General features: G+C 32.7%; 1 protein-coding gene across 1 annotated transcript; it reads left to right on the top strand.

The window, feature by feature from the left end:
* Positions 1-2,447: 2,447 nt before the first annotated feature.
* ana1 (anastral spindle 1) lies at positions 2,448-26,415 on the top strand. Its single transcript, XM_072532713.1, has 5 exons — positions 2,448-2,819; positions 6,202-6,738; positions 14,488-16,266; positions 20,876-22,159; positions 25,205-26,415. Exons 1-5 carry the CDS (start codon positions 2,606-2,608, stop codon positions 26,323-26,325), a joined length of 4,935 nt encoding a protein of 1,644 aa, XP_072388814.1. The 5' UTR covers positions 2,448-2,605; the 3' UTR covers positions 26,326-26,415.

The following is a 26,415-nucleotide window of genomic DNA, read 5'->3' on the forward strand; positions in this document are numbered from 1 at the left end:
AGATCTAACGATGGACAAATGAATTAATACATTTTGAAACGTCTTGTGTAAACGCAATCTACTCATTTTCATTACCTCTAAGTCTTTCATTTAAGTTTTTACTTCTTAGAAACACTACGTTATATGTTATAGTATATAGATATATATTTTTCAGAGTATTCATATACATTTTCTGTATTTTTAATTTTTAAGTTTGTCGTTTTTAAGTCTTATAGCATATGTAGTTTTAGGATATATATATTTTAGAAAGAAATATAAATAAAATAACGTACATATTATATATAATAAATTTTAATATAAGAGTCTGTATATGAAGCAAAATTCAGAATATTTTCATTTTAAATTAATTTGTCAAATGCCGATATCAATTAATAAATACCTAAATTATCATTACCTATTTTTTTGTTTTATTCCCACACCTTAACTGATCTTGGTTTAGATGGTGATAATACACTGGTTACTGTTGGAATAGATACAAAAGATAAAGATAACACGAAATAAATCAACTAATCTATGGTACCAAATGAATGGAATATGAAAAATATATTACTTCACAAATATGTTGCTATAGTCGGCTCGCTATTTCCAGTCCGAACTGTCTAGTGAATTTAGTAATTATTTTTTTGCGAAGTTAGTTACTTTTTGACAAACTAGAAGTGGCTGGAAATTACTATAAAACCAAGCACACGTGCTCATAGCGTATTTCGTCGCACTTATATTAATATTCTTATCAGAAATTAGTTTTGGACTACCCGGGATTTTACCTTTTTTATCTAACGTAATTTATTATGTGAATTATAATATTTCGTACGTTTTGTGATTATATATCATTTGAAATATTGCTTATTCAGCATTATTATTATCACTTTAAAAAAAATAATAAATTAACTGGAAAATATTTAACATTTATTAAAAATATTTTCAAGAAACTCGAGCTAATGCTACAAGAAATATTAAGTTGGTTGCCTACGTTTGGCGCAACAACGATATGAACAAGTGGAAAACTTTGACTGTCCATAATAATAAAATATAAAGTAGAAGTTAACTAAATAGAACTAACAAAGAATTAAACAAAAATAATAGAACAATAAAACTATATTAACTAAAATAAACAACGCGAATAGTACAAATATTTCCTACAATATGTTAAATTGTAACAATAAATAAGAATAAAACTTATCGAATCTGACTAAAAACACAAAAGTGAGAAAACTGAAGATCATACACTTACTGGAATAGAAAAGTTAAGAAATCTGTGACCAAAAGAAAAAACGAAAGGTTGGACAAAAAATTAGAAGAAATTAACAGATATATCGGTGGAACTCCAGTATCTATCTGAAGCATGAAAGTTCAAATGAAACCTCAGCAAGGATCACAAAGGAACAGAGAGATTAAACCCCCGTAAATATGTCAGAGTGAAAAGAATATTACAAATCCTTATTGAGGGAAGCAAGACCACTTTGCAAAATAAAAATCCCTATTGAGGGAAGCAAGATTACATTGCGAGATAAATCACAGAGACTTCAGAACAGATCTAATAGACGAAAACGATGTACAACTAATGAGTGTGGACCAGATAAGACGAACCTTAAATGAATGAAAAACGGGAAAGCCACAGGATCTGCAAACATCCCCATTGAAATAATAAAACTTGGACCGTCAATACTTCGAACGCCTTTTCTATCACAAAAGGCTTGAGAAAAGGATGTTCTTTATCACCAACTCTAATAAAAAGTCTGTATTCAGGAAGCATTAAAAACTCGAGGAGCAAATGCACATTGATGGGAATAGAAGTTGGGAACAAGTAGGTACAACAGGTAGGTTATACATAACAAATCTTTTCTTTGCAGACGATCAACTGATTATGACAAACGATGAGTAAGACATGGATAATATGATTCGAAAGTTAACAGAAGAATACGAAAATTGCTAGATTATTTTCGTTATGTTAGATCACGATTGATTTGTCTGCCCAGCAAAGGATTTTTATTTTTGTCCTGTTCATAGTATATACCCCCTTTTATATACTATGGACCTGTTGAGCTTTTATCCTTGTCTTGTCTTTTAATTTCTATGATATTATTCATTAGGTACTATGTTGAATACTTATATTAATCGATATAAGCGAATAGTATCGAACTTAGATGTTAGCAATATTAATTCCTTCTCTTGTTTAATAAATTTTGATTTTGTTGTTAGTGTTAATGTTAAATGAAATTAATTATATTTAAAAATTATTTTTTTTATAATAAATTTAATTGTAGTTTCAAATTATTTTTCCTATAATTCTTATATTATTATCATAAAATTATTCTGAACTTTCGATACACTACCGACCCCTAGATTTATTAGACCATTTAGACCTTCTCGAATAGTTATCGATACTCTACATTTCGATTTAATCGATAGTTCTTGACTGCTTTTGACAATGACAATGACAACAAAAACGGTTTGAATCAAATCAAAATAGTGCCTTAAACTTTTTATATCATAATTTTTTGTTGATCTTATTATATTTTATTATATAAAGTTTATTGTAGTTCAATATTTAAAATTCAACAGGAATGTGTGTGTGTAACATTTAGTTTTTAGTTTCATTCTTATTATGTCCATAAATGTTCATGTTTCTGGAAATCCAATTAGGATAAGCAGAGGAAAAATGGTAACAGCAGATTTTGATCCATCTAAAAAAGAATTCGACAGACGTCGTCTCATTAGACTACAGCAAGTTAGAGACCAATCTAAGAAAATTGCAGAAAATGTTAGAAACAAAGTTAAGAAAGAAAAGTTGATGCAAATGAAGCAAATAGAAGAAGACGGTAAGCTTTTACTATTTTTTTACCAGGGCACATACATCACAAATTATTTACTAAAGTAATGCTGCTTAAGTAAGATACTGATATCAGCTTATATGGTTTTTTATTACACACTTCAAGACTACAGCACATGTTGGCCTCAAATTGGGGATATTAATTATTTATATCAATCAATAATTGACCCAAAATTTATGACATCGAAAATGTATAGTTCCTTGAACAATATACAAAATGTATTAGCAAAGAATATGAACCTATCTATATCTATATTCTTTGGTGTTAGTTTACTACAAAAATAGTATAAGTTAACAGTTGCAGGTAACAAAATCACACTATAATTACTAAATTAATTGAATATTTTTATTTTTGAGTTTTAAGCAATTTCTCACTTTCTTTTTAATAAGTCGTTGATGAGAAACTCAATTCGCATACTTAAGAGGTTGCAAACAGAACTAAACATTTGAAAGCTTCTCTCATTCTGATCCAAAGCTGATCCAGGCTTTGAGAAAAAAAGTCTAGTTTTAACATTGTTTCACTTGATATTTTTATTTTTTTATAATCAATAAATTTTCCTTTAATTTTTGTTGGAATTATAATTAGATTGTTAAAAAGAATTGCCCAAAGAAGGATTCAGTGCTCATCTGTACTTTTCATGGCTGATTTGAATTTCTTTGGGGAAATATTCAGAAAGCTGCTGTTTTATATAGTCCAATGTAGCTTGCATATCTATAAAAACTTGCTCAAAATTGATCCTATTATTATACTTGCCTAATTCTTTTTTAAGTTCGTGAACATACTGAAATGGATCAAAATTCTTTTTTCCAATTGGAATTTGCCATAATTCATTTTTTATATCTGTTAACTTTATCTGTGGCTGTGATTATTTTACTCATTTCAAGGTGTTATCCGTTGAAAGTCATCTCACTTCAGTCTTTTAAGAATGATTTACACATAAAGAACCCATGTCTTCACAATTTTTTCTGAAAATGCGTGTTTGTAATGCTTTTCCGTTGATGGAGTTTAAAATATTAATTTAACACTTTTTAAAACACAATCCATTTCTAAAGGTAAAGATTTTAAGGCAAGAGCTTTTTGATGTAAAAAACAGTGTCGCCATTTAGCATTTGGCATTACTCTTGCAATTTAGCTGTATGACCTGATCAATGTCCTGTCATAGCTGTGGCCAGTGGCGGCTTTGGGGGGTAGGCAGGATAGGCCGGGCCTACCCAATAATTTTAAGAGCTTTAAAATTGAAAAACATATATTTAAAAATTATATTAATGCATGTAAAACTTTTAAATGTACTAAATCACTCAATACATTAGCGTCCGTTAAAACAACTAAGTTATTATATTACCACAGAAAGCATCGAATCGTATTCAGGCATTTTAAATATCATTAATAGGCCCGATCAGAATTGGCCGACCCAGCTCACATAAGATCGCCGTACAAAAAGCGTTTGAAGTTAAGCAGCTTGCCGGACAACGATTTATATTGTCGTGTTTATGCTTGCTGTTTAGGCACCAGACGATCGGGCCTACGATGACCATCGTTGTCACTTGTAACGTAATTATCGAATTGTAATATAAATTTTCTTTTAAATTATGATAAAAAAAATATGTAACATAATCTATAAATGTAACATATTTTTAAACAAACAACACAGTTGCAAACAAGTGCAAGGTTGCCCAAATAAATTTAAAAAAATTCGTAAAATTCGAAGAAAAAAAATCACATTTGTGTGATTTTTATATCAACTTATGCAACTTATATATGTGATATTGTTTTATAACTGATACATAAAAATGAGTTTTTATGACGCGTTACCAGGTTGCAGTAATAGTAATGTTGATAGTGAGTGTTTGGACATTGTTGTTTCACTATTGGAATCGCCATTATCTAGAAGAACTGAAATTGATAGAAAAAAAATTATAGGGGGGTCATGACCCCGTGACCCCTCCCACTGGATCCATCACTGATTACACATAGCTATCTAATTTGCTGGCTTTACCTACCCAAAATTTTACCACACCAGCCGCCACTGGCTGTGGCACATCAGTACATATAGCAGTGCATTTCATCCAGTCAATATGATATTTATCAGTACTTTACATAAAAGTTACCAACAAACACCTTACCCTAGCATTGGTTTCTATTGGAGAATAAATTCTGTGATTTCAGTGTTCACTTATTTTTCTGTGAATGGTATTATTAGAAAGGGGTATGGTGTATATTCTTGCATCCTCTTCACCTATTTTTATTTCCACTATCTCAACAGCTGCAGGTATAAATCTTCAACAATTGTATGTGGCTTACTGGTTTTTACAATGCAATATGCAACTCTATAGCATGCCAGTTATGGTATTTTATGTTTAGTGGTTGATGAGGAAAAAATCGCTTATTGATTGTAAAGGAACATTAGCTTTTTTTCAAAGAATTCTACAGACTTCTCTTTTTGTCTGAATGTATGCTATTTAAATGCTAAGTAGTTTCAAGAGCATACTTTCTTTTGACAAAACTTCACCACAAGTAATGCACTGTGTCTTATTACTCTGTTATTCAAAATAACTGTAGGGACGTATTTAATATACTCATCACTATACAATCTATTTTTTATTTTATTATTATTATTTCCAGTCGTAGAAGGTTCCAACGATCTTTTTAAAAATCTATCCAAAACAAATGTAATACAAATAACTTATGCATCATTTTATTACAGCAGGACTACATATACATAATGTTTGTTCTTTAATCACGTTTTTCTGCTTATATAAACTTGAATTTATAATTCCAGAAAAATCTAGACACTAATGTAGCATTTTCTCTAGGTTAAATACAAAAGGCAAACGTTAGAAGACAGAAATTGTGTAACTGGCTCATAGATGGTGAAAGTAAATACATTTTTCTCTATTAAACAATTGTATCAAGTCTTAGATGGCGTATTAGATCTTTCTCTTGATTTGGCAATGTTAATAAATGGCGAATGAGCTTGACATGATAAGACAATAGGTCCCCAACTAATTTTCTTGTCAAAAGTGAGCCCCAACTAAGAAAGTTTAGGAAATACCGCTTTAAATGATCCTGGTTTATTTTACCGCCATGAAACTATAGAATTTAATTAATTAGTAAGACAGCGAATGAACATATACAGTATCTGAAGCCAAGAATGATCAAAAAATTGTTGTTTTAAAGAAATGTTCTGAAAGAAAAAAGTATTTTTGGCATATTTTAATGTTGTTTAGTTGTGTTTATTTTTTAAGAAAATCTGTTTTGGCTTATTAAATATTATTCTATCAAAAATTGTAAAATTAATAAGATTGCATCTGGTTTTAATGTAGGGAAACTTGTTGTTACATAACCATATTTAACATACCTAAAATTTTAGGTAAACAAAAGTTGAAGAACTCTCAAAATAGAAAATTATTGGAATTGCAAACACAGTACAAGAAAGCTTTAAAAGAAATAGGTCTAGGTCATAAAGAAGCTCAAGACATAGACGATAAGGAAGATCTTCTAGAGGAACAAAAGTTTATTGATCAAGAATTGGCAGCTAAAAGAGGCCACAAAGCAACTTGTAAATTACAATCCCAGAAACATGAAGCAGCCTATAAAAAAAATTCAATTACAGATCGTAAAAAATTAGTACGAGAAATAGAAAACACGCGAGCTGCCATGTTAACTAATTTTGCGACACGAAAACCTTCCCATAAAACAATTTCCAATAAAAACAAAGATGATGAGACAAGTGAAGACTTGAATATAGTTATTCCTGATTCCAGTTTAGATTCTCAAGGAAGTCATAATTCTTTATCTGATATAAACGAAAATGACGAAGAACCATCGTCTAGTTGTTCCTGTGGTGCAGACGATCGTTCCACTTCAGAAACTATAGATGATACTACTAAGAAAAATGGTTATAGTGGTAAGTTATTGATTTTTATCCATCTTAGTTCTTGGAAAACTTTTCGGTGAAGGGAAAAAAAGTGTTTTTACAAAGAAAAAAATATGAGTATTAGCAGTATCTTACGGATATATAAATTGTTTATAAATATAGATTTATAAATGAATCAATAAGGTTTTAATGTATCAATAATGCTCTTAATATTAGCTTAATACCAAATACTTATAATTTACGGAATACACATAAAACTCTTTTTTTAAATAACTTTTTTATTTAAGATTTAAAACATGATAATTTGTTGGATGATGAGAAGGGAAATTATTTCAGATTAATACAGACCATTAAGAGGACGCTTCTTTTCCGATTTGTTGCCATTTTTTTAATAAACTCGTGAAGGGTAGTTGTAGATTTATATCCTCACCTAGGACAAGTATCGTTTTACAATGAGATTGATACACAGCGAAACAATTTCTTCATGCTCTTTATGTAGTTGATTGCGATACTTAAGGAGTGTTTTCGAGGGCTTCCATCTTTCAGGGAATGTTTACCGATGAAGATAAATATATACGTAAGATGTTTGAGTACGCTTAAAGTTCCAAAGAATGTTTCTTGCTTAGGTATGGGTGTAAGGGGAATTTCATAACGGATTTGTGAGGAGGTCTAGTAGACAGTATTCTTAATCGACGTTAAAATTGCGTGATCAAACATGTGACCTTGTTACAAAATTTAGCGACATCGTTTGATTTATTAGGGAAGACGTTAAAAAGAATCATGGACATGGAGAAAGTCATTAACTTCATATCGGAAGAATTAGTCAGGGGATATAAATATACGATAAATAAATTTCGGAAAAAGAATTGTTATACAGGGTGTTTCATTAATAATTGGAAATATTTTAACTGTAGATTACTGGGCCCAAAATATTAAGATTTAACCCAAATTACTTAAATAAAATGTGACTGCTTACTGAGTTACACATATGACAATATCCTTGTCATACGTGACAGAAAGTGTAGGTAGTGTACACCCTGTTAGGTTATTTTAAATAAACTTTTCTGTCTACTATAAGAGACATACGACAGGAAAAAGAGAATGGTTGACCCTTCACGAATTCTAAGCCACTGGCGGAATTGCTATTTTAGCGTAATTTTTCGATTCTGCAATACTTTATTTTTAAATAAAAGGAAATGACAGAAGAGAGAGAGAAAGAGGGCACCAACTACTTTTTGAAGAAAAAATAGTAAAAAAGAAACTGAAGGTTAAGGAATTAATACGTTAATAAAGAAATTAAAATAAAGTAATTATTTAAATATAAATTAATAAAGATGTGACGTTTATAACGTTACAATGCCCATTTACTTTAATAAGCTTATCAATTCTTTCGTTAAACGATCTTCTAACTTTAAAAACTATGTTTGGCTGATTGGTAACAAAATTTGTGGAACTTTATATTTTTTGTCATACTGCTTGTCGATTATTTAATTCTTGTGAGTATACCAGTTATTTCATATGCCCCCAGAAAAAAAATCTAAGGGATTAAATTCGGGTGTTCTAGGCGGCCACGGAAGTTCACCACCTGTGCCAATCCAACGATGAGGAAATTGCTGAGCTAGATAGTTCTATACTATTAAAAGTCAATGAGGTGGAGCTCCATCCTAAATGCACCACATATCTCTTCTTTGATTAAGTGGGAATTCTTCTAGATCGTCGAAAAGTGTAGTTTGTAGAAACTCTAAATACGAGTTGCCATTTAAATTTGCTGGTAATTCATATGAATCCAACAAACTATTTCCCAATATACCGCTCTATACGTTAATCTTAAATTCATGTTGAAAATGTGATTCTCGTAATAGTAAGGGATTTATATCCTAACTGTGGCTGTTTCTCCAGTTAAATACTCCTCTACGTGTAAATATAGCCTCGTCAGTAAAAAGAATTGATTTTTTTATTTATCATCCACTAAGTAAAATTCAATCGTAAAGGATAATTTCTAAAGTGGAAATCACATTCAGATGGCAGTGTACGGATATAGGATAACAGCATTGCCAATTCTACTGGCATTGTAAATTATGCTACTTTTGTAAAACGAGCAGGGCCGAACTCAGGGTAGACTAAAATAGGTTTAGGTAAGTTAAAATTTTTAGTAGAATATTCCTGAATGAAATAATTGGTCTTAATTTCTAAAATGCGTTTACACATTATAAAGATAATTTGATGGTTAAACACAGCTATTAAATTATATGAACTACATTAATAATTTTAAGTATATAGTGACCTTTAGTGAACATTTATGAATAAGTATTTAATGAAAGCGGTTTAAGAGAATACCCCTTGAGATATAATTTTGAATTATTTTCATTTTCATAATCGAGTTTATCTTTCTAGTTATCGTTTAATGAAATTGTAATAGGTTTAATGTCATCTTGCATGTTATCTACTTTACGAAAAATATTTTTCACCTTTATAACATGTCTGAGGTAACTTTCCTAATGTCCACTGTTCTGTACTTTCCATAACCTTTATAAATCAATGTTTTAAAGGCGTATTGTTTAAAACTTTAATTCCTAGGAGTCACGTACTGTTTCACTTCTCTCCACACCCTTTATATTGGGTTCAGTTCACAGTGATAGGGCGGAAGTCTTTAGATGTGAACATTTATACAGCATTGTTCGTCACTGTGATTTCTGTATTTTCCAACAAGTCAATCAATTTTGTATTTGTTATAAATATTTTTAAATGCATGAGCAGTTTTTAGAAGTTCTGTTTTTTAAGTATTATTCTTCAAAATAAATATTATTTTATTGGGAGTAACCCACAATTGAAGAATAAAATAAGTTTATTGAGGTTTCAATTTCCATAATTGTTTTGGTAAAGGCACTCCTTAATTTGATGTTTCACCCAATACTCTATGGGAAAATTAAGTTTCCTAGAGTGATAAGATGCATTGCCCATTACAATCAAATTCTTCGTATTTTTTTGGGAGATTCTGTTTTAACATATCTTCACACCATTTCTCAAATAGATATCCGTCCGTACCTTTATAGTAATCTTCAGCACGTTTTTTTGGCAAGAAAAGTTATGTGAGCACCTTTAACGAATCCACCTTCGTTTCCCGCATGGACTGAAACAAATTTTGATCATTTTCTGCTCGGAGTTTTAAACTTGTGATAGGTTTATTAACGAAAGCCTTGATATTGGCTCCTTGATTCCCCATTTTCTGTATTTCTCCGAGAAAATGGCGCCTCCAAGCGACTATTTCGTGTTTTTCTATTATTATTGAATTTCTACCCTGCTTGCTGTATATAAAACCCATGTCGTGCAATAGTCTTCTCACTGTTCTCTTAGCAAAATTCAGAAGATGCTCCATTTCGTTAATTTTTTTAGTACCTACCACGTCAAGAGTTGGAAGATATTGTCCACAAAAAAACCGTGCACTACTTGTCTTAATTCAGAGCGAGTTACTTCATCGTATTTATTCTCACAGCTAATCGAATAACCGGTTCTTTTTTTTTTTATGGGAATTAAGAGTGGCCCATTTTTACTTTTACCTCTATATATCAGATAATCGTTCGTTCAGAGACTCCAGTCATAGCAGAAACTTCCCCCACTATTTCTGATAAACTTTTATCATTGTTACTGTTTAACAAATAGTTAAAAACATTTTTTTTGTGCATTCGCTATTTAACAAATTACCCTTTTTAAATTTTATAACAGTTTTTGACATTAGCACGACACAAACGTCAGACATCAACTAAATATCCTTTTAATGACTCCCAACATTTTATCTACATGAATTTATAATTGCAGACTAGATCTATTAAAGAATAATTTTGAATTTATAATTGTATTTTCTTATTTCTTAATTATTTTCAAATGTCTGTAATTGTAAATTTTATAGAGGCCAGCCCATACCGTACGGTTAAAATCTTTGACAACACTTAGAACACAGAACTAACACGTAGTTAGTTCTGACATATAGAAAGCACGGGCCTAGCTCTGTAACGCTGCCATCTGAATGTGCATTTTAGTATAGGTAATATATTATGTACGGATGTAAAGTGGTAAGGCCGTAGATTTTCTTTTTTCAGCACTCGAAAAACTGAACAGTGGCTTACTCCAGTCATTGCTGATAAACGCCTAGTTCTTAGTTCAGGATTATTAGCAACTCGCACTAAAATACCATCTTCCTGATCACCTGTTAAAATTTTAGGTCGTTCTACATTACTATTGGGCTTAAATTGTATTTATTACATTCATATTTTGTTCTCTGGCTCCAAGTCCTTCAAACACATTTCCTCCGATCAGTTTTTTCTTCGGGTTTTAAATTGTGGGGTTTCTTTTTGATATACGGTTCGCAATATTACTGTCATATTTATTATTTGTCACCAAATTGAATTAAAATAAATTACTCACAATTCACAAAAACTAAACGTAAAAGCTTCTTTACTATTAATAATACTACAACGATTCTGTTCTTTGCTTTATGAAACCCCTGTCAGTGCACTTGTGAAACACACGTACAGATAACAGTCAATAAAATCTCTACCCGAACAATGATGTTGTTGCCAGTTACATCCCTGTCATTTGCGATGATGTTGTTGATCGCTGACATTATCTACCGTTAGAGAAAGATATTAACTACAACATTGCAGATAACTTCAAGTTGAGTCATACATGCTGACAACCAACGTTACATTTTTCTTAGAACCCAAATCTTTGCCAAAACATTTGAACAGTTTAAAAATAAACCAGTCAAATTATTGAAATTGATTTCAATAATTTGAAACTGATCTTTGAACAGTCAGAAGAAGAAGGTTTTTGTCAATTTTTGAGAGATTAAACAGATTTTGCAATTATCTGTCTGAGCAAAATATTTTTTCTTTAGGGTAAATGTCCAATTTTACTGGACTACAAAAAATAATTAAAACATGAGTCACTTTCTACAATTGTGATATTTGGTAATGGTAGGGTGTACACGTACAGTACCTACACTTTCCTTGAAGTATGACAAGGATACGTCAAACAGTTTTAAAGTAACGGGTACCAATAATTTTTAAATTTTTATATAAAACATGCTGTAACTCAGTAAGGAATCACATTTTATTTAAGTGACTTGGTTTGATCCTCAATATATTGAGCCAAGGAAACTATAGTTAAAATATTTCCAATTATTAATGAAACACCCTGTATACCAAAGTAATTTAAAGACAACTCTTTAAGGGAGTACGTTCACACCGCAGTTAAAATGAGTGCCATTCAAATAAACTAACGTTTAACAATTGTTTGAGTAAATGGCAGCACGTACAATCATATTCTAATATTTTAATTTTCCCGAAATTTTATTCTCTGAACAGCGACATTGTTGCCAGCTATGTCAAGTACTGGAACTTATGATCGGTACAGTTTGCTCTCAATCGGCAGTCTCCTTCAAAGTAAGATGATATTAGTTACTGTAAACGCCACCTAATCAGATCCAACCTCGCGCATGTGGCGTGTACCAACTGTATCCGAAGAGGTGGACAGTGGCGTGATTAAGCTTTTTGTATCATTAACCACACCGATTAGTTACCGCTGCGTTACTGACAGCGTGAATAATTATGTAAACAAAACGCTCGGATCGAATCGGTATGAAAATAAGGATTTGCGCTGGATCTTCATAACTGGCGCCTACTGTATTAGTTGAAGCGTTGGTTGAAGTTTCACAAATTCTAATTTTCGGATTGTATCATTTGATATAATTTTTTATCCTGTTGTCGTTTATTTACCTTTGTGGTTAAGTTGCTGTTTTGATTTTGAGTGTTGTTTTTTTAGTTTTATAAACATTTTAAATAGCGTATACGTCTTGTTTCCTAATATCGATTAACTGAATATTTATTAACAATTCAAAAGTATTGAAAATAGATGTAAACACTAAAAAGTGTATTTGTCCTTCTATACATATTTTTAATTAATTTCAAACGTTTACTGATTTTTCAAATTAAAATTTAATAAACCATAATATTTTTTTTCATTCTTTTTTGTGTAGAAAATTTCAAGAATAGAAAAAGCTAATGTAATATAAACAAAATTTTACTAATCTCTCTTCTTCTTTATGTGCCGTCTTCTACCGAAGGTTGGCGACCATCAAACGATAGGTTTCTCTGTTTTGTGCCGCATGTATTATGTTCGCAGCTTCTGGTATTTGAAACCATTCTGTCAAGTTTCTCAGCTAGGATTTCTTCTTTCTGCCCAAACCTCTTCTACCTTCAATCTTGCCTTCCATGATAAGCTGTAGCAGACTGTACTTATCATTACGGAACACATGGCCCAGGTATGACGCTTTCCTCCTTTTAACAGTTGTTAACAATTCCACCTCTTTACCCATTCGTCTTAATACCTCTGTGTTGGTCACTCTGTCTGTCCAAGATATTCTCAGTATGCGTCGATACAGCCACATTTCTAGAGCCGCTAACTTCTTTATAGTTGCTGCTGTTAACGCCCACCCTTCAATTCCGTAAAGTAGCGTAGCTAGATAACTAAGCTCTCTAATCAATAACAAATACTTTTTTATAATAATTTGATGACCATGATACCTCAACTAAAGAGGCTTTGTGATTATTACTCAAGTAAATTTCAATAATTTTTTCACTTACGGAAATATTTAAATATACTGACAAAAATTAATCGACTATTATATAATATTGTTTTGACTTTAAAAATTAAATTTGTCAAAAGGTGAATAAAACAAATTGATTTTTGATAAACCCCACGTGACATGCTAGAGCTTATTAATAAATGTATTATGTAAGAACCATTATCATTCCCCAGTAAACATTTCGAGACATTTTGGGCACTAAAACTTTTAACCACGATTATTATAACGTCAGGTTGCCGAGGATAAAAATGGTATAATTGTATTGTTAAGACACTGACGTTATACAATCATGATTAACAGTTAAACAAGGCCAAAATGTTTACTGGAAGGTGCCGCTCTGCTAAATAAAACCTCGAGATTCGTATTTCCATGGTTACCGCATAACCCCTAGACAAGGAAAGATAACTCTCTTTCCTTGTCTAAGGCGTAACTCATAGACAATTGGCATTATTAGACAGTACCAAATTTTAGGCAGGTTACCAAGTAAGTTATGTCATGGATTCATTTAAGTACAGTTATGAAAAATTTACTGCTTTATTTGTAAATTTTAATTATCATCATCAGTGGTATTACAGCTCGTTATGAGCCAAAGTCTCCTTCAGAACAATCTTCCATTCGCCCCTGTCTCTGGCAACTCTTCTCCATGCTTTAACTCCGATAGATTTTAGTTCATCCTCTATGTTATCTTGATACCTAAGTTTTGGTCTTCCTCTGGCTCGTCTTCCCACTGGTCCTCTTTGGTCGAAAATTTTTCTGATCGTTGCATCTTCATCTCGCCTAATTACATGTCCTACCCATCGAAGGCGTGCTAATTTAATATATTTTACAACGCCAGGTTCCCCAAAACTTCTATTTTTATAATTAGATATCATTAAAATCGTTTTACAGTTATTACAAGTTATTTATAGTTACCAAAATAGTAAAATAGTTTACAGTTCACGTACATAATCATAAGTTGAGGATTTGTTTTGAAATAGTGAAGATAACTGTACCTAAAAAGTATAAAAATTTTAACATTACTACATACCAGCTTAAAATAGAAATTATTAATTGAATGAAAAAGGATCAATGATACATACTTATGATTTTAGATCTGAAATATTAATTAATTAAATGACTTTACTTTTTTATTTCAGATTTGCTAAATCCATCTTTAGCTACTAACAATTCAACAAGAGATGTCCATGCAGTATCTCGTATTCGTAAACAGCAACCTTATTTAGATAGCTCAAAATCTGCATATTTAAATAAAACATCGGTTGCTACCCCTGGTCTAGGCAATACACAGTTTACAACTATTTCATCGGATAAAAATCAGTATGAATATTCGCAAAGAGCATCTCCCTCTTTTGTGACTGCGCCACCATCTTCTGTTACAGCGCCTCCCCCTTCCATATCTCAATTCGCTTCACAGAAAGAGTCTCTAATTAATAAACAATATGCTCCTCAGATTTCCCAAGGACTTAGTTATGCTGACACTAGAATATCGGATAGAATAAGAGGTAGAGAATTTGCACCACATGCTCAAGAACGTTCCAGTCCTAGAATTAGTCAAATTCCTGAAATACCAAGTGGTACCGTGGTACGAGATTTTTTACAAGATAGAAAGTGTTGTACAAACTGTATCTGCCACTGTGCAAATAGAAATATCGATCACAATCAAGTTCATTCGATTTATAAAGATGACGTTTTCCATGGAAGGTGTAAAGAATCAGAAGATGATAGGGCAAAAGCGCCACCAACAACTGAACTTCCTGAACAACATATTCAAAATTTATCAAATAAAACTGTTCTTGGAGTAAATGATAGTAGAAAGCATTCAGAGACTAGTAAAAGTAAACTTAATGAAATTCCTTCAAAACCATTTATCAAATTAAAAACCGGAGGCGTGGATAAACTGCCAAGTGCTGCATCAAAAACTCCTACAAAATGTGTCAAATCAAAAACATCCGTAACTAAGGTAATTCCTTCAAAAAAGTTTCCTGCCAAAGCGCCTTCAAGAACTCTGGAAGATTTTGAAAATGAGAACATATCAACGTCACAACTTACTACTGAAGAATTTAACAAATTAGGAAAACCTGGTGGTAGTAAACAACATTTAGTTCAAATGTATGATCATCCTAATAGGTTTGGATATGATCGATCCATTCCTTCCACCTCATTTGTCGAAAAGATTCCTGTGGAAAGTTTAGAAGTTATACCCGATCCAGATATGGAGGAACATTGGCAAGAAACACAGAGAAGAAGGCACAGAGAAGCACATATCAGAGGCAAGCAAGCTTTAGAAAAAGAAAAGCTCCAAAGAGAATACGAAGAAATGGTTAAGGTATTACCACTGTTACAGAAAAAGGAAAGGATAAATGAAATTTATAATGATAAACCCGAATATCATATGTCAGATGAGCGACTAAAAGAAAGAGAACAAGCAAAACAAAATAGTTTGGAGAATGCTTATAATAAATTATTTCCGGGTCTTAAACCTGCAATTGTTACACTTCCAAAAAAACATCAAACTGAGGAAAGACGGGAAAGTTCCCTTGCTGAGTCAGTTGACTCTATAAATGTAGCAAATTTGAATACACATGAGGGACCGCAATTGTTTTCCGCACAAGAGGCTAGAGACATTCTCAAATCGTTCACACAGCAAGACCCGCACGATAGAAGAACTAAATTGAAGCAGTTGTTAAAGCAGTTAAAGATGCAGAAGGAAGAATTGTTAAGAGAAATCTCTGCATTACCACAAGATGATAGTGTAGCTGATTTAATAAACGATTTGAGATCTTTAGATAATGGTAACGACGATAAGAAAAAAACTCCGAGGAAACGACCTAGAAAGGAAAAGAAGCTAGATGTTTCAATTGATAGTAGTGTCGATAGTTCTGGCAGTGAAATGACTAGATTGGAAAGTAAGATTGGTAAGTTCATTTTTTTTTCTTCCGGTTTTCATAGCGTCTTACTCATTCCGGTTCCTAGTTTCCATTTTCGCCTTTCGTTCCAATCTCCAGCCTGAAGATTACTTTCGGCATTTCTATTTGAAAGCATACTAACCATGTATGTTTTGGTATTCTTATTATCCTTCTTTCAACTGGTACCCATTTTATTATTTACTTAGGAAATCGTGTATCATTTCTTTGGACATGGCCACACTAAATGACATCTTCATTTGCATTCAATGTCTTTAATAGTTAGTGTTGGGCATCTCATATATTGTCGTAGTTGGTCGCTGGGTATTTTTCCAGTCTTGATTTTCTGGTAGATCTTCGCAAAAATCCACAAGTGCATAATTTCTTAATAATAGACTTTGCTATAAAAAGTATAAACGTTGAACGATTTTGAGTTTAAATAATATAAAAATATAAATAGTGTATAGATTTTTCAGAAATTGCTTGAAAATAAGTAGTAATTTAACCACATATTTTATGTAAGGTGTGTTTAGTTAATATTGTGTATTAACCCCTTAACGTACACATTAATTTTGAAGTTATGGTCAAAAAATGATCGAATTTTTTTTTAGCGAAAATGTTTTGTTTTGGTTATAATTGAATAAAAAAAATATTTTCAGTGGTGTAGAACTTTTACTTTTCTTGGGGGTTAGGCGAAATATTTATTTTTGTTTTCATACATACACTAATAATATACACATATATATATATATATATATATATATATATATATATATATATATATATATATATATATATATATATATATATAATGCCAATGATCTTACTAAATTACTATAGATAACAGTGGCGCACTCTTTTTATATGCAAATCCGTTGAAATTTAAAAAACTTGTGAAGAGGAAACACTGTGAATAGGTAAATAGTAGTATGATTGATATGAAAAATACAAATAATCCAAAATATTGACACACACACAATATGGTATTTTAGATGAATTATAATGAAATTTAGTAAAACAAAAAATATACACATTAGTCTAACCTACCGATTATTATATGCAAAATTTACTTGCCAAACAGTATAATAATATGATGAAAATAAAGCACAAATTAGTTCAAACGCAAAAACAATACATATCGACTTCACACGACTTTACACCGGCAAGACAGAAGGCTTGTATAAAAACAAAAGTTCGACAATAATATCGGTTATCAATGGTGACTATTGCAAATTGCAAGTTATGAGATAATAAATATATTTTAAAGTAACTCAATACTGACTGAGTCATCTATTTTATAATAGAAAAATAATTTAGATATATGCTTACATAAACTTAAATATGTCTCTTTATACAAATATCCGCTTCGCGCGAGGGCTTGAAAAATTTTATGGGTAAAATAACCGGCGCCCGTGTCCCAGACGAGCGCGTACAAAATTACCAGTGCGCCCGTTTCTGAGATGGGCACGTACGTTAAGGGGTTAAATAATACACCAAACTTTATTATTTTAACATAAAAAAATTATTAAATTATTTTTACAATAAATTTATCCTCACTAAAATTTATTTTTTTTATGATTGGTGGAATTATGTTTGACTATAGATTGTCTCAAAGTGACTAGTCTGTACAGGGTAAATGCACAACATCGATGCCATACTTCTTTGCAAACTTGTATTAAAATAAGCGTCACTTCTTACTACTTAGCCTAATCCATCTTTTGTGTTGAGGGTAGCTTAAGTACTAATGCCCACTAACGACCCTGCCTGGCTTCCTTTTGTCAGTGGTTCTCAAACATAATAATATTTGCTACAAGATACTTGGGTTAAATTAAAATAAAATAGAAATTACGAAATGCAGTTTATTTATGTCACAAAAGCAGTTTGTTTTTAATTCTACAGTATGTGCTAGCGATACAAACCATTTGTTTATAGATTTAAATAAAATCGAATAAAATAAAACTAAAATATAAAGAAACATTTTATTTATGTATTGTTCCGTTCAAACGTTAAGGGGGAAAGGACTTTTAAAAACCGCACTGTATATGTTGGCTGTAACAAAACGTAGAAATATCCGAAAATAAAACTAATAAATACGTTGAAAATAAAAGAAGTCATTGTATTTAATTTCGTCTGTAAGTAATCGTAATTGTACACCATTATATTTAGTTCCTTTTTCTGTCAATCGCTGTCACATTTAATTTCTGCTACACTATCATCATCATCATTATTATCGTCACTGTCATCACTATCTCCGTTATTTATATTTATAATAATTGGTTCCATATCATCCAACAAATTGTCAATTTCCCATATTTTTTTTCTGTTGCTATTACGTGGTTTAAGTAGTTTTTCCATTTCTCTGGCGTAATGACCTGGTACGCTGCTGTAATTAAATTTCGCATTTCAGCTTCTTTAAAACTCGCGTTGCGTCTGGCTATATACCGTTTCACTTCACTCCAAACCATTTCGATGTGATTGAGTTCACAGTGATAGGGTGGGAGCCTCAGAATCTTCACATTGTGCTTTTTGGCAATATCTTCTATTATGCACCTGTCATATTTTGCTTTGACGGCCGTGACTACATCAAGTAACTCGCATTTTAGGTAGTCTTCTTCAAAAAACAGATCCTTTGACAGAAGCCATTCTTGAATATCTTTTTTTAGTGTTGAACTGTTGGGAATTTGTTCTGACTTTCTGCTGTGATAGGAGGAATTGTCCATTACCACAATAGTTTTTTTGGCAAATTTAGCATTAAGTTATTTTCGAACCAATCTTCGAAGGTCGGTCCATCCATTTTGTCGTGGTAGTCCTGAGTATTGTTCTTTGCCAAAAACGTGAACTCTGCTCCATCAACAAATCCACTGGTAGATCCTGCGTGCAATAAAACGAACCGTGCACCACGAGCTGTTGGAGCTTTTAATCCTGTTGTCAGACCACGAACAAAAGCATCGCGATGAAATGTAATTGTTTTATCAACTCAATCTTTTTTCACACTGTGCCCGATATTTACCCATGATTCATTCAAATACACTAGGTTGTATCCTTCTGCACGGTATTTACGAATTGCGCGTAAATAACGATGACGCCACGAGATGATTTCTGGTTTTTCAATCAAAATTGAATTTCTGTCACGTTTTATAAACACAAAATCCATATCACTCAGCAAGCGATGGTAGCGTGGCCTGTGAAAAGTTGGACAAAGTTTCTTCGACATTTACAACAGCTAATATGGTGTTTATTGTTGGTGGTTTTGTTGTCACGATAAAATTGATGAACTATTCTACGAATTTGGTCCCTGACACCTTCATCGTACTTGTTGTCACGAGAATTACCAACTTTTCGCTTCTTAGGCCTGCACTTTGGAGATTGTAATCCAGCAGGTGATGAATATTCGTGTCGTATGCGAAACAGAGTCTTTTTGCAAACACCACTCGTTTCTGACACTTTTCTTATTACACTTGATACAGAATCGTTGTTATCCTGATTAAGATGATAATTAATAATATTCATTAGTATCTGCTTCTCTGAAAGTTTCAGAGCTTTTCCACGTTTCCATTGAACAATTTCCTCCATTTTGCGGTAACAATTCGGCGTCAAATATAACAATAGCCAACAACAGAAAATATCAATAATTGCCAATAGCAAATCACAACAACAGCCACCAACAAATAATAACAATAACAAAACAGTAACAGTACATCCAAGATAGTACAAATAATCGTAACTTGAATATGTTTACGCGCTCCGAAGAACAAATAAAGACTAATTAAGGCCCTGGATGTATCAAGCTTTTAAACATATTCTGTACAAGAATTACTCTAATTGCTTCTTAATTACTGAATAACTTAGAAGAAAGTATTTGACTTTAGTAACTATTAGAAACAAATAATGTATAGTATTATGTAAAATTATTAGCAAACGATATTTGTAAATTACATAAAATTGTACGTGAGGACTTCTTGAGAACTCCTGGTTTATTCCGTTTATTTTGAAAGATAGACAGTAGAGAACGCCATCGCTCACTGCATAAAACTGGCAACGTCTTGGCGAAATTCCCGTAAGGTTAGCATTGCATATTTTACCATGTACAGACTAGTCACTTTGAGACAAAGTATAGATAGGTCTTTCAAATTTAACTATGCAGATTTTTACTTAGAAAAAAACCCTCTTATAAAAAAATCTTTTATGGCGAACCTAGTGTTTATTAGTGGCACATACAGTATGATAAGTTTTGGATTAGATATTGCACACTCCATAAAGCGCTAAAATCGGCAACATCGCTTTGTAAGCTTTGTCCATAAAAATGTATAATTTTCAGTGACAATAAAGCATATTTCTAATTCTAATTTGAGTATGTGCCCCATTGCGAAATACGCTTTATTCATAAACCTTCTGTTTATATTAAGTTCTTCTTTAGTAGTTGCGACCAGGTCCATTTTTAAGTATGCGAATCTGTTTACGTGTTCTATATCATCTATAGAGTGTTGTATATTGTCTATTTTATCTGGTTTTTACAAGTAATTGAGGCTTTTTTATATTTATTGCTAGCCGTACAATTCATATACATACTTTTAACTAAATTAATTACGATATATTAAAAAATATCACATATGATTTTTAGTTACAAGCAAGTCTCCCAGAAAGAAAGCAAAGGTTAAAACCAAAGTCATTATCCGACAAAATACAAGCACTCAGACAACTCCAAAGTCATCCACATATGAAGAAATTCCGAAAGCAGTACCATCACCACCAGTTTTAACAGCGCCACCACCATCACTTCATGACATTCCACCATTAGTAACTTGCACCAAACTTCATATTCCTTGTGACTGTGATAAAGAAAACAAAAAATCTTGTGATGATAAGTGTCACATACTGGTAAAACTGCAGGTTAATGATAAACCGGAAATAGTTGTAAATGAAACAGAAAAACCAGTCAAATTATCTAAAGAAAACTACGTAGATGTTGGAGTTCAAATATCAGATCCTCGTGATCGACCTAAGAAACAAAAATCTAAATTCTTTGACACAAAAACAAACAGTATGCTGGAAAAATCCAAAACCTGGAGAGATCAGCTTAGCAAAAATTCCATATCGACCACTAGTACTTCTTATCTAAGTCCTCCAGATTTTCAAAGACGGAAAACCGGCGATAAGCACGTAGATTATTTTAGAAAACCACAACAAAGTGAACTATCAGCTGCTTTCTCTTCACAAGAATTAGGAGATCCAAGAGTGTTCCATTATGTTAAAAAGTTACTAAATATGAACCGAGGCAGTATAGAAAATTTGAGTGTATCCAGTAGTAATGTTGAAACACCAACTCAAAGTATAATAGAAATAGAAAGTAATAATCCCAAAGGATTACTTCTGGAATCGTTAAAAACAAGAGCGGAGAATGTTATAGATGGACGTGCTGATTCACCCGATTATAGTTCAGTACCCTTCAACACCAGCGCTAGCGGTATTAGTTCCCAAAAAGAACCATCAAACAGTGCAATTTCTGAAAACGTGCCTTGTAAAACATCGAAACAAAAAATATTAGAGCAGTATGCTGAGGTCACTGATACTTGTACCAAAAGAATAGAAGCGTTAGCTGTCAGGATAGAGCAACTAAAACAAGATAAAAGAAAAATGTTGCAGGTTCCAAAATGTTCTGATATATGCGCGAAAGATTTTTCGACAGCCTACATGGATCTACCTGAATATAAAGCAGATTCGAAAGAAAGTAAAAGCTCCAGTTCAAGTTTGGACGAAGAAGAACTATTTAGAAAATTAACAGAAATAAATTATGAGTTTATGGGACAGATGAAACAGCTACACAGGCCCATTATACATACAACAGATGCACCCAGAGATAAAGAAACTGAGGTCGTAACTATCCCAGGAAAGCCATCAAGCTCTGGTACGTATATTAAGTTATAAATTGATTAGATATAATACATATATTGACAATTCTGGGATAATAATTGATAACCTTTATAGGACTGTTTTAATGTTATGTATACATTTTAATCTTTTTTCTTCCCTAGAAGTCGTTTCTAGATGAAGTCTATAATGCATTCATTCATCTATTACATATTTAATGCAAATTTTAAAACGCAGAATGGCAATTATGTCTGTTTCTCCTGCAGTGTGACCCAAGATTTTACCGTGTAGCCATTCTGGTCTCACCAAGATTAAAAAAAAACTGTCGTTATTTTTGAAACTTCAGATAAAACATAACCTTATCTACCATTCACCCTGTTGCCTTCTTCTTCCTTGAGTACCGTGTCTAAATTAGGTATGGGTAGCTGCCATGACTATTTGACGATATTGTTCTCGATCTTGTTTCCAACTTGTTCGTCATATTAACATTCAGGATTCGTATTTCACATCAATAGAGTAATACAGAAATATATTGAAATTTGAATGAAAATTTTGTGTTTTTTTGCCTTCTACCATATCGCTAAAATATACATAGTTCGCTATCAATCAGATTACATACATCTTAACTAATATTTGCTGGATATCATCGGTACAAACTCTTAGATTATATCCAGGGACGATATTTTTCTTATAGCTAAAATAAAGCTCAAACTTAAAGCATGTAACAAACACGGAGAGGCAGCTAGAAAAAATAGGAAATAAGGAAAGCCTTTCCGAGAGGCCGAGAAATTTATGCTCTCTTTTCTTAATGACAAATCCGGAGAAATATTTGAAGCTGTACTGCAGCTACCTGACAACTTTAGAAGAGGATCTACTTTTTAACACAATATGAATCTTAAGAATATAAAAAACAAAATATCCCTAGAGAAACCGAAAATTCCAATACTCATTCGGACCAACCGAGGGATTATGAGGAGCGCACGAATGCTAGGAATATCGCAGATACTCTAGGATGTTACCAAATAGATCAAATTTCGAGTACAGTAGTCGAAATTCCAATCTCCAAGTATGATATTTCTTCTCAGACTCTTCCGGAACGAATTTTGCACTGATCTGCCAAAAACGCTGCCTACTTGGAGAATATAACTGATTCAGAGAACCTCTCATTCAGAACAGAATATAATTGTCTGTTTGCCAGTGTAAACTGGAGGTCAACACAGTTAAACGAAATTAATGGATTCGTTTTTCCTCCGCTCTCGGCTACAGATACGGCAATACATTCTGGGACAAATGTAAAGTTCTAAACAGACAAATAACAAAGCTTCAAGCTCATCTAGTGTACAATCAAGTTGGATTAGATAAACCGGGAAAAGGTCGAAGCATTTACAAAATAAACTCCAGATCTCAATCCGTTCGCCCAATATCTTAAGCTTCTCCGATATATGCTCAACAATTCCATATTTGTCGTGCAGAAGAGTTTGATTCTCTGATTACTGCCCGTACTGATGAAAATACTATCAGCGAGCTGTCTACATCGGGGAAATACATTCCTCGTCCCAATAGAATCCACATATATTTGAAAAAACCTCCACTGATTATATTTCCATTAATTACAGACTTAGTGGAGTTGATACTGCCCTCAAGCTTTGCTGTTTTTCTACTTCTGGGAAAAATATCAAACGTAATCATGATTTTCAAAAAAGGGAAAGAAATTCTTGACCCATTTCACTCTTGAATACTTTAGGCAAAATCTACGAGAGATTCCTGATTGAAAGGTTCTTGGAGTTTTTATGGACCACAACATAATTCATTAGTTTCAATTTGGATTCAGACTTGGACAAGCCTTTAACGGCAAATATATCTTCATAATAGGCACATTCCAAATACCCAAAATGCTTTTGGTCAGGTGTGCTATGCAGGTCTGATTAAGAGGTTAACTCAAATTGGACGATTCAAACATACAGTTAATGCATTCCTACCTTAATAGCGAAACCATCCGCGTGAAAATTACCGAAGACAGATTCACTCCAGAAGCAGGAGTTTCGGATAGTTTCATGTTAGTCGTTATTCTCTAAGCAGTCTATACGAGTGACTTCCAATCGCTGATCATCCATCCTTTAGAACACTATTGTATGCAGACGATTTGGCACTCCTTGGCTTGGGAAGAGACCGATCAGTATGCAGTCAAATCAATACCAAATCAATTTGGTTATAAGTTGATGCTCAAAATGGAGAATTTTACTCAGTCCCACTAAAACTCAGGCCATAATTGAATATTATTGAATTAGATCTCTATATGTAGATGAAAGACTTTACGTTCGATCATTAGTGACTTACTTGTGAGCCCAATTCAAAAAATGTCAACTGGTAACTCATATTACAAATCCAGAGCTAGACTTAGCGTTAAGAGGTAAATTTGGACCTACAAGTAGAAAAACTCCTACACACTTGCTAACTGTTGAGTACTAACTCACTGAGGACTACTTTTGTGTTCTCGAAAATGCAGCTTATTAGTCCCTAATAATACACTAATATAAAGTACAGGGGGAAATCGGATTTCTGTAACCACCATTCTTATTGCACAGTAATACTGTCCTAAGTGAAGTCGTAGCCACAACTACCCTCCACGCGCTGACGAAACTATAGTTCCAAATAATTCTGAAGAACTGGTCTTGAAAATAAATGTTAATGGACCACCTGACCGTCCCAGAAGAAGCATCTCAACCAAACATCAACAACTCGTACTGCCTCCCGTGTCCTACAGTTAGCCAAGGAGAAAACCGTTTTCGGAATCAAAGCCACGTGACCAAGCCAGTTAACAACATATATGTTCCACTCCTTGAAAAGACTACACTTTAATAAAGTCTGCCACAGTTTCAGTGCAACATCAGTAACAAACAATTCCCGACCGTAGTCTATAAACCATTAAAATAGTAGCTTTACCCTAAATATTAAGTAAAAGGTTACTAAAACTATTAAGTACTATTATATTGAACAATTTTGATAACCATTAACTTTAAACAGCTAATTTTTATAACTAATGAACAATCTATATAAAATCTGTATTTTCTTTATTTTTTAGTGTCTCAAGAAGGACAGGATTCTTCAAATCAAGATTCTTTAAACCAAGAACTTCTTGATCGAATACGTCGGCTTCAAAATCGACCTGATGGCGCACGACAAATTATTTCTGCCAACGAGCCGCATCAGCCATTATCCGTTCCCATTCTGTCAGATATACCGATGCTTCCAAAATTTGAACCTCACGGAGGTAGTAGTAGCCAATCAAGTCATAAACGTCCACCACCTTCAAAAGGCTTAACATCTATTAAAAAGTTAAATGGGAATGTTAATTTGGTACCGCATGAGCTATCTACTATTGTTGAAGCTGACAGCCAAATCTCAACCAAAGTACCCAGTCCTGAGAGCTCCAGGGAATCATTAAATTTTCCACAACTAATTGTGATACCTGAACTTCAGGAATATAATTCGCCAGCGTCAACACCTAACGCCAGAGTTCCAGATGAAAAAATAATATCGCCTTCTTCTCCTAAACAGAAAGTAGTTATTAGTAAATCCTCGAGTGATAAAACTAGCAATACGACTCCTAAAGATGACAGCAATAAATCCGTTGGAGAATTTATGAGCTTATTAAACTCTTCTAGTAAAAGTAAAGATATGCACAGGAGTAGAGATTCTTGCGACGATCGGTCACGTTCTATGGACAAAAAAACGTCATCATCATCTTCGACTGATGATTTAGAATTGACAGAAAATATGTTAAGAAGTATTGGCATGGAATGGGCAATACCAACCTTACATAAAACACAAGAAGCTCTAGCGCTAACGTCAAGTTCTAGTTCTTTGGAATTAACTAGAAAAAAACGTAAAGACATCTACACGACTGCGAGTGGCAGTGAAATTAGCTTGCGGGAGTTCCTATACAAACACCTTAAAAAAGTTTCCTCAAGTACCATGATAACGGATGGCACGTTAGGAAGCTTCCTAGCTGAAAGTTCTGAGTTATCTGGAATTCTAAAGACTGCAAATGCTAGTCGGGATAGACAAAGAACTTCAACACCGTTAGGCAGTAGTAAATTTATGAGTTCAAGCAAATCTAACGCCGAATTCTCCGATTCTGAATTGTCATCAATAAGACAGGAACGAACTAAAAAGAAGAAAGATAAAAGGGACAATAAGTAGAAATGTAAACGTTGTTAATGTAATTTATTAATATGTATTTTAAATTTTATTTTATGTACAATTGATTAAACTATCCAAGCTATCTTTTAT

Source organism: Diabrotica undecimpunctata, chromosome 5 (assembly GCF_040954645.1).
Source record: "Diabrotica undecimpunctata isolate CICGRU chromosome 5, icDiaUnde3, whole genome shotgun sequence".
Lineage (NCBI taxonomy): Eukaryota > Metazoa > Arthropoda > Insecta > Coleoptera > Chrysomelidae > Diabrotica > Diabrotica undecimpunctata.

Excerpts from the sequence above, each read along its gene's own strand:
- ana1 (XM_072532713.1), top strand. The coding sequence starts at position 2,606 with ATGTCCATAAATGTTCATGTTTCTGGAAATCCAATTAGGATAAGCAGA. Across the intron at positions 16,267-20,875 it reads TAGATTGGAAAGTAAGATTG|TTACAAGCAAGTCTCCCAGA; the intron begins GTAAGTTCATTT and ends TATGATTTTTAG. Across the intron at positions 22,160-25,204 it reads AGGAAAGCCATCAAGCTCTG|TGTCTCAAGAAGGACAGGAT; the intron begins GTACGTATATTA and ends TTTATTTTTTAG.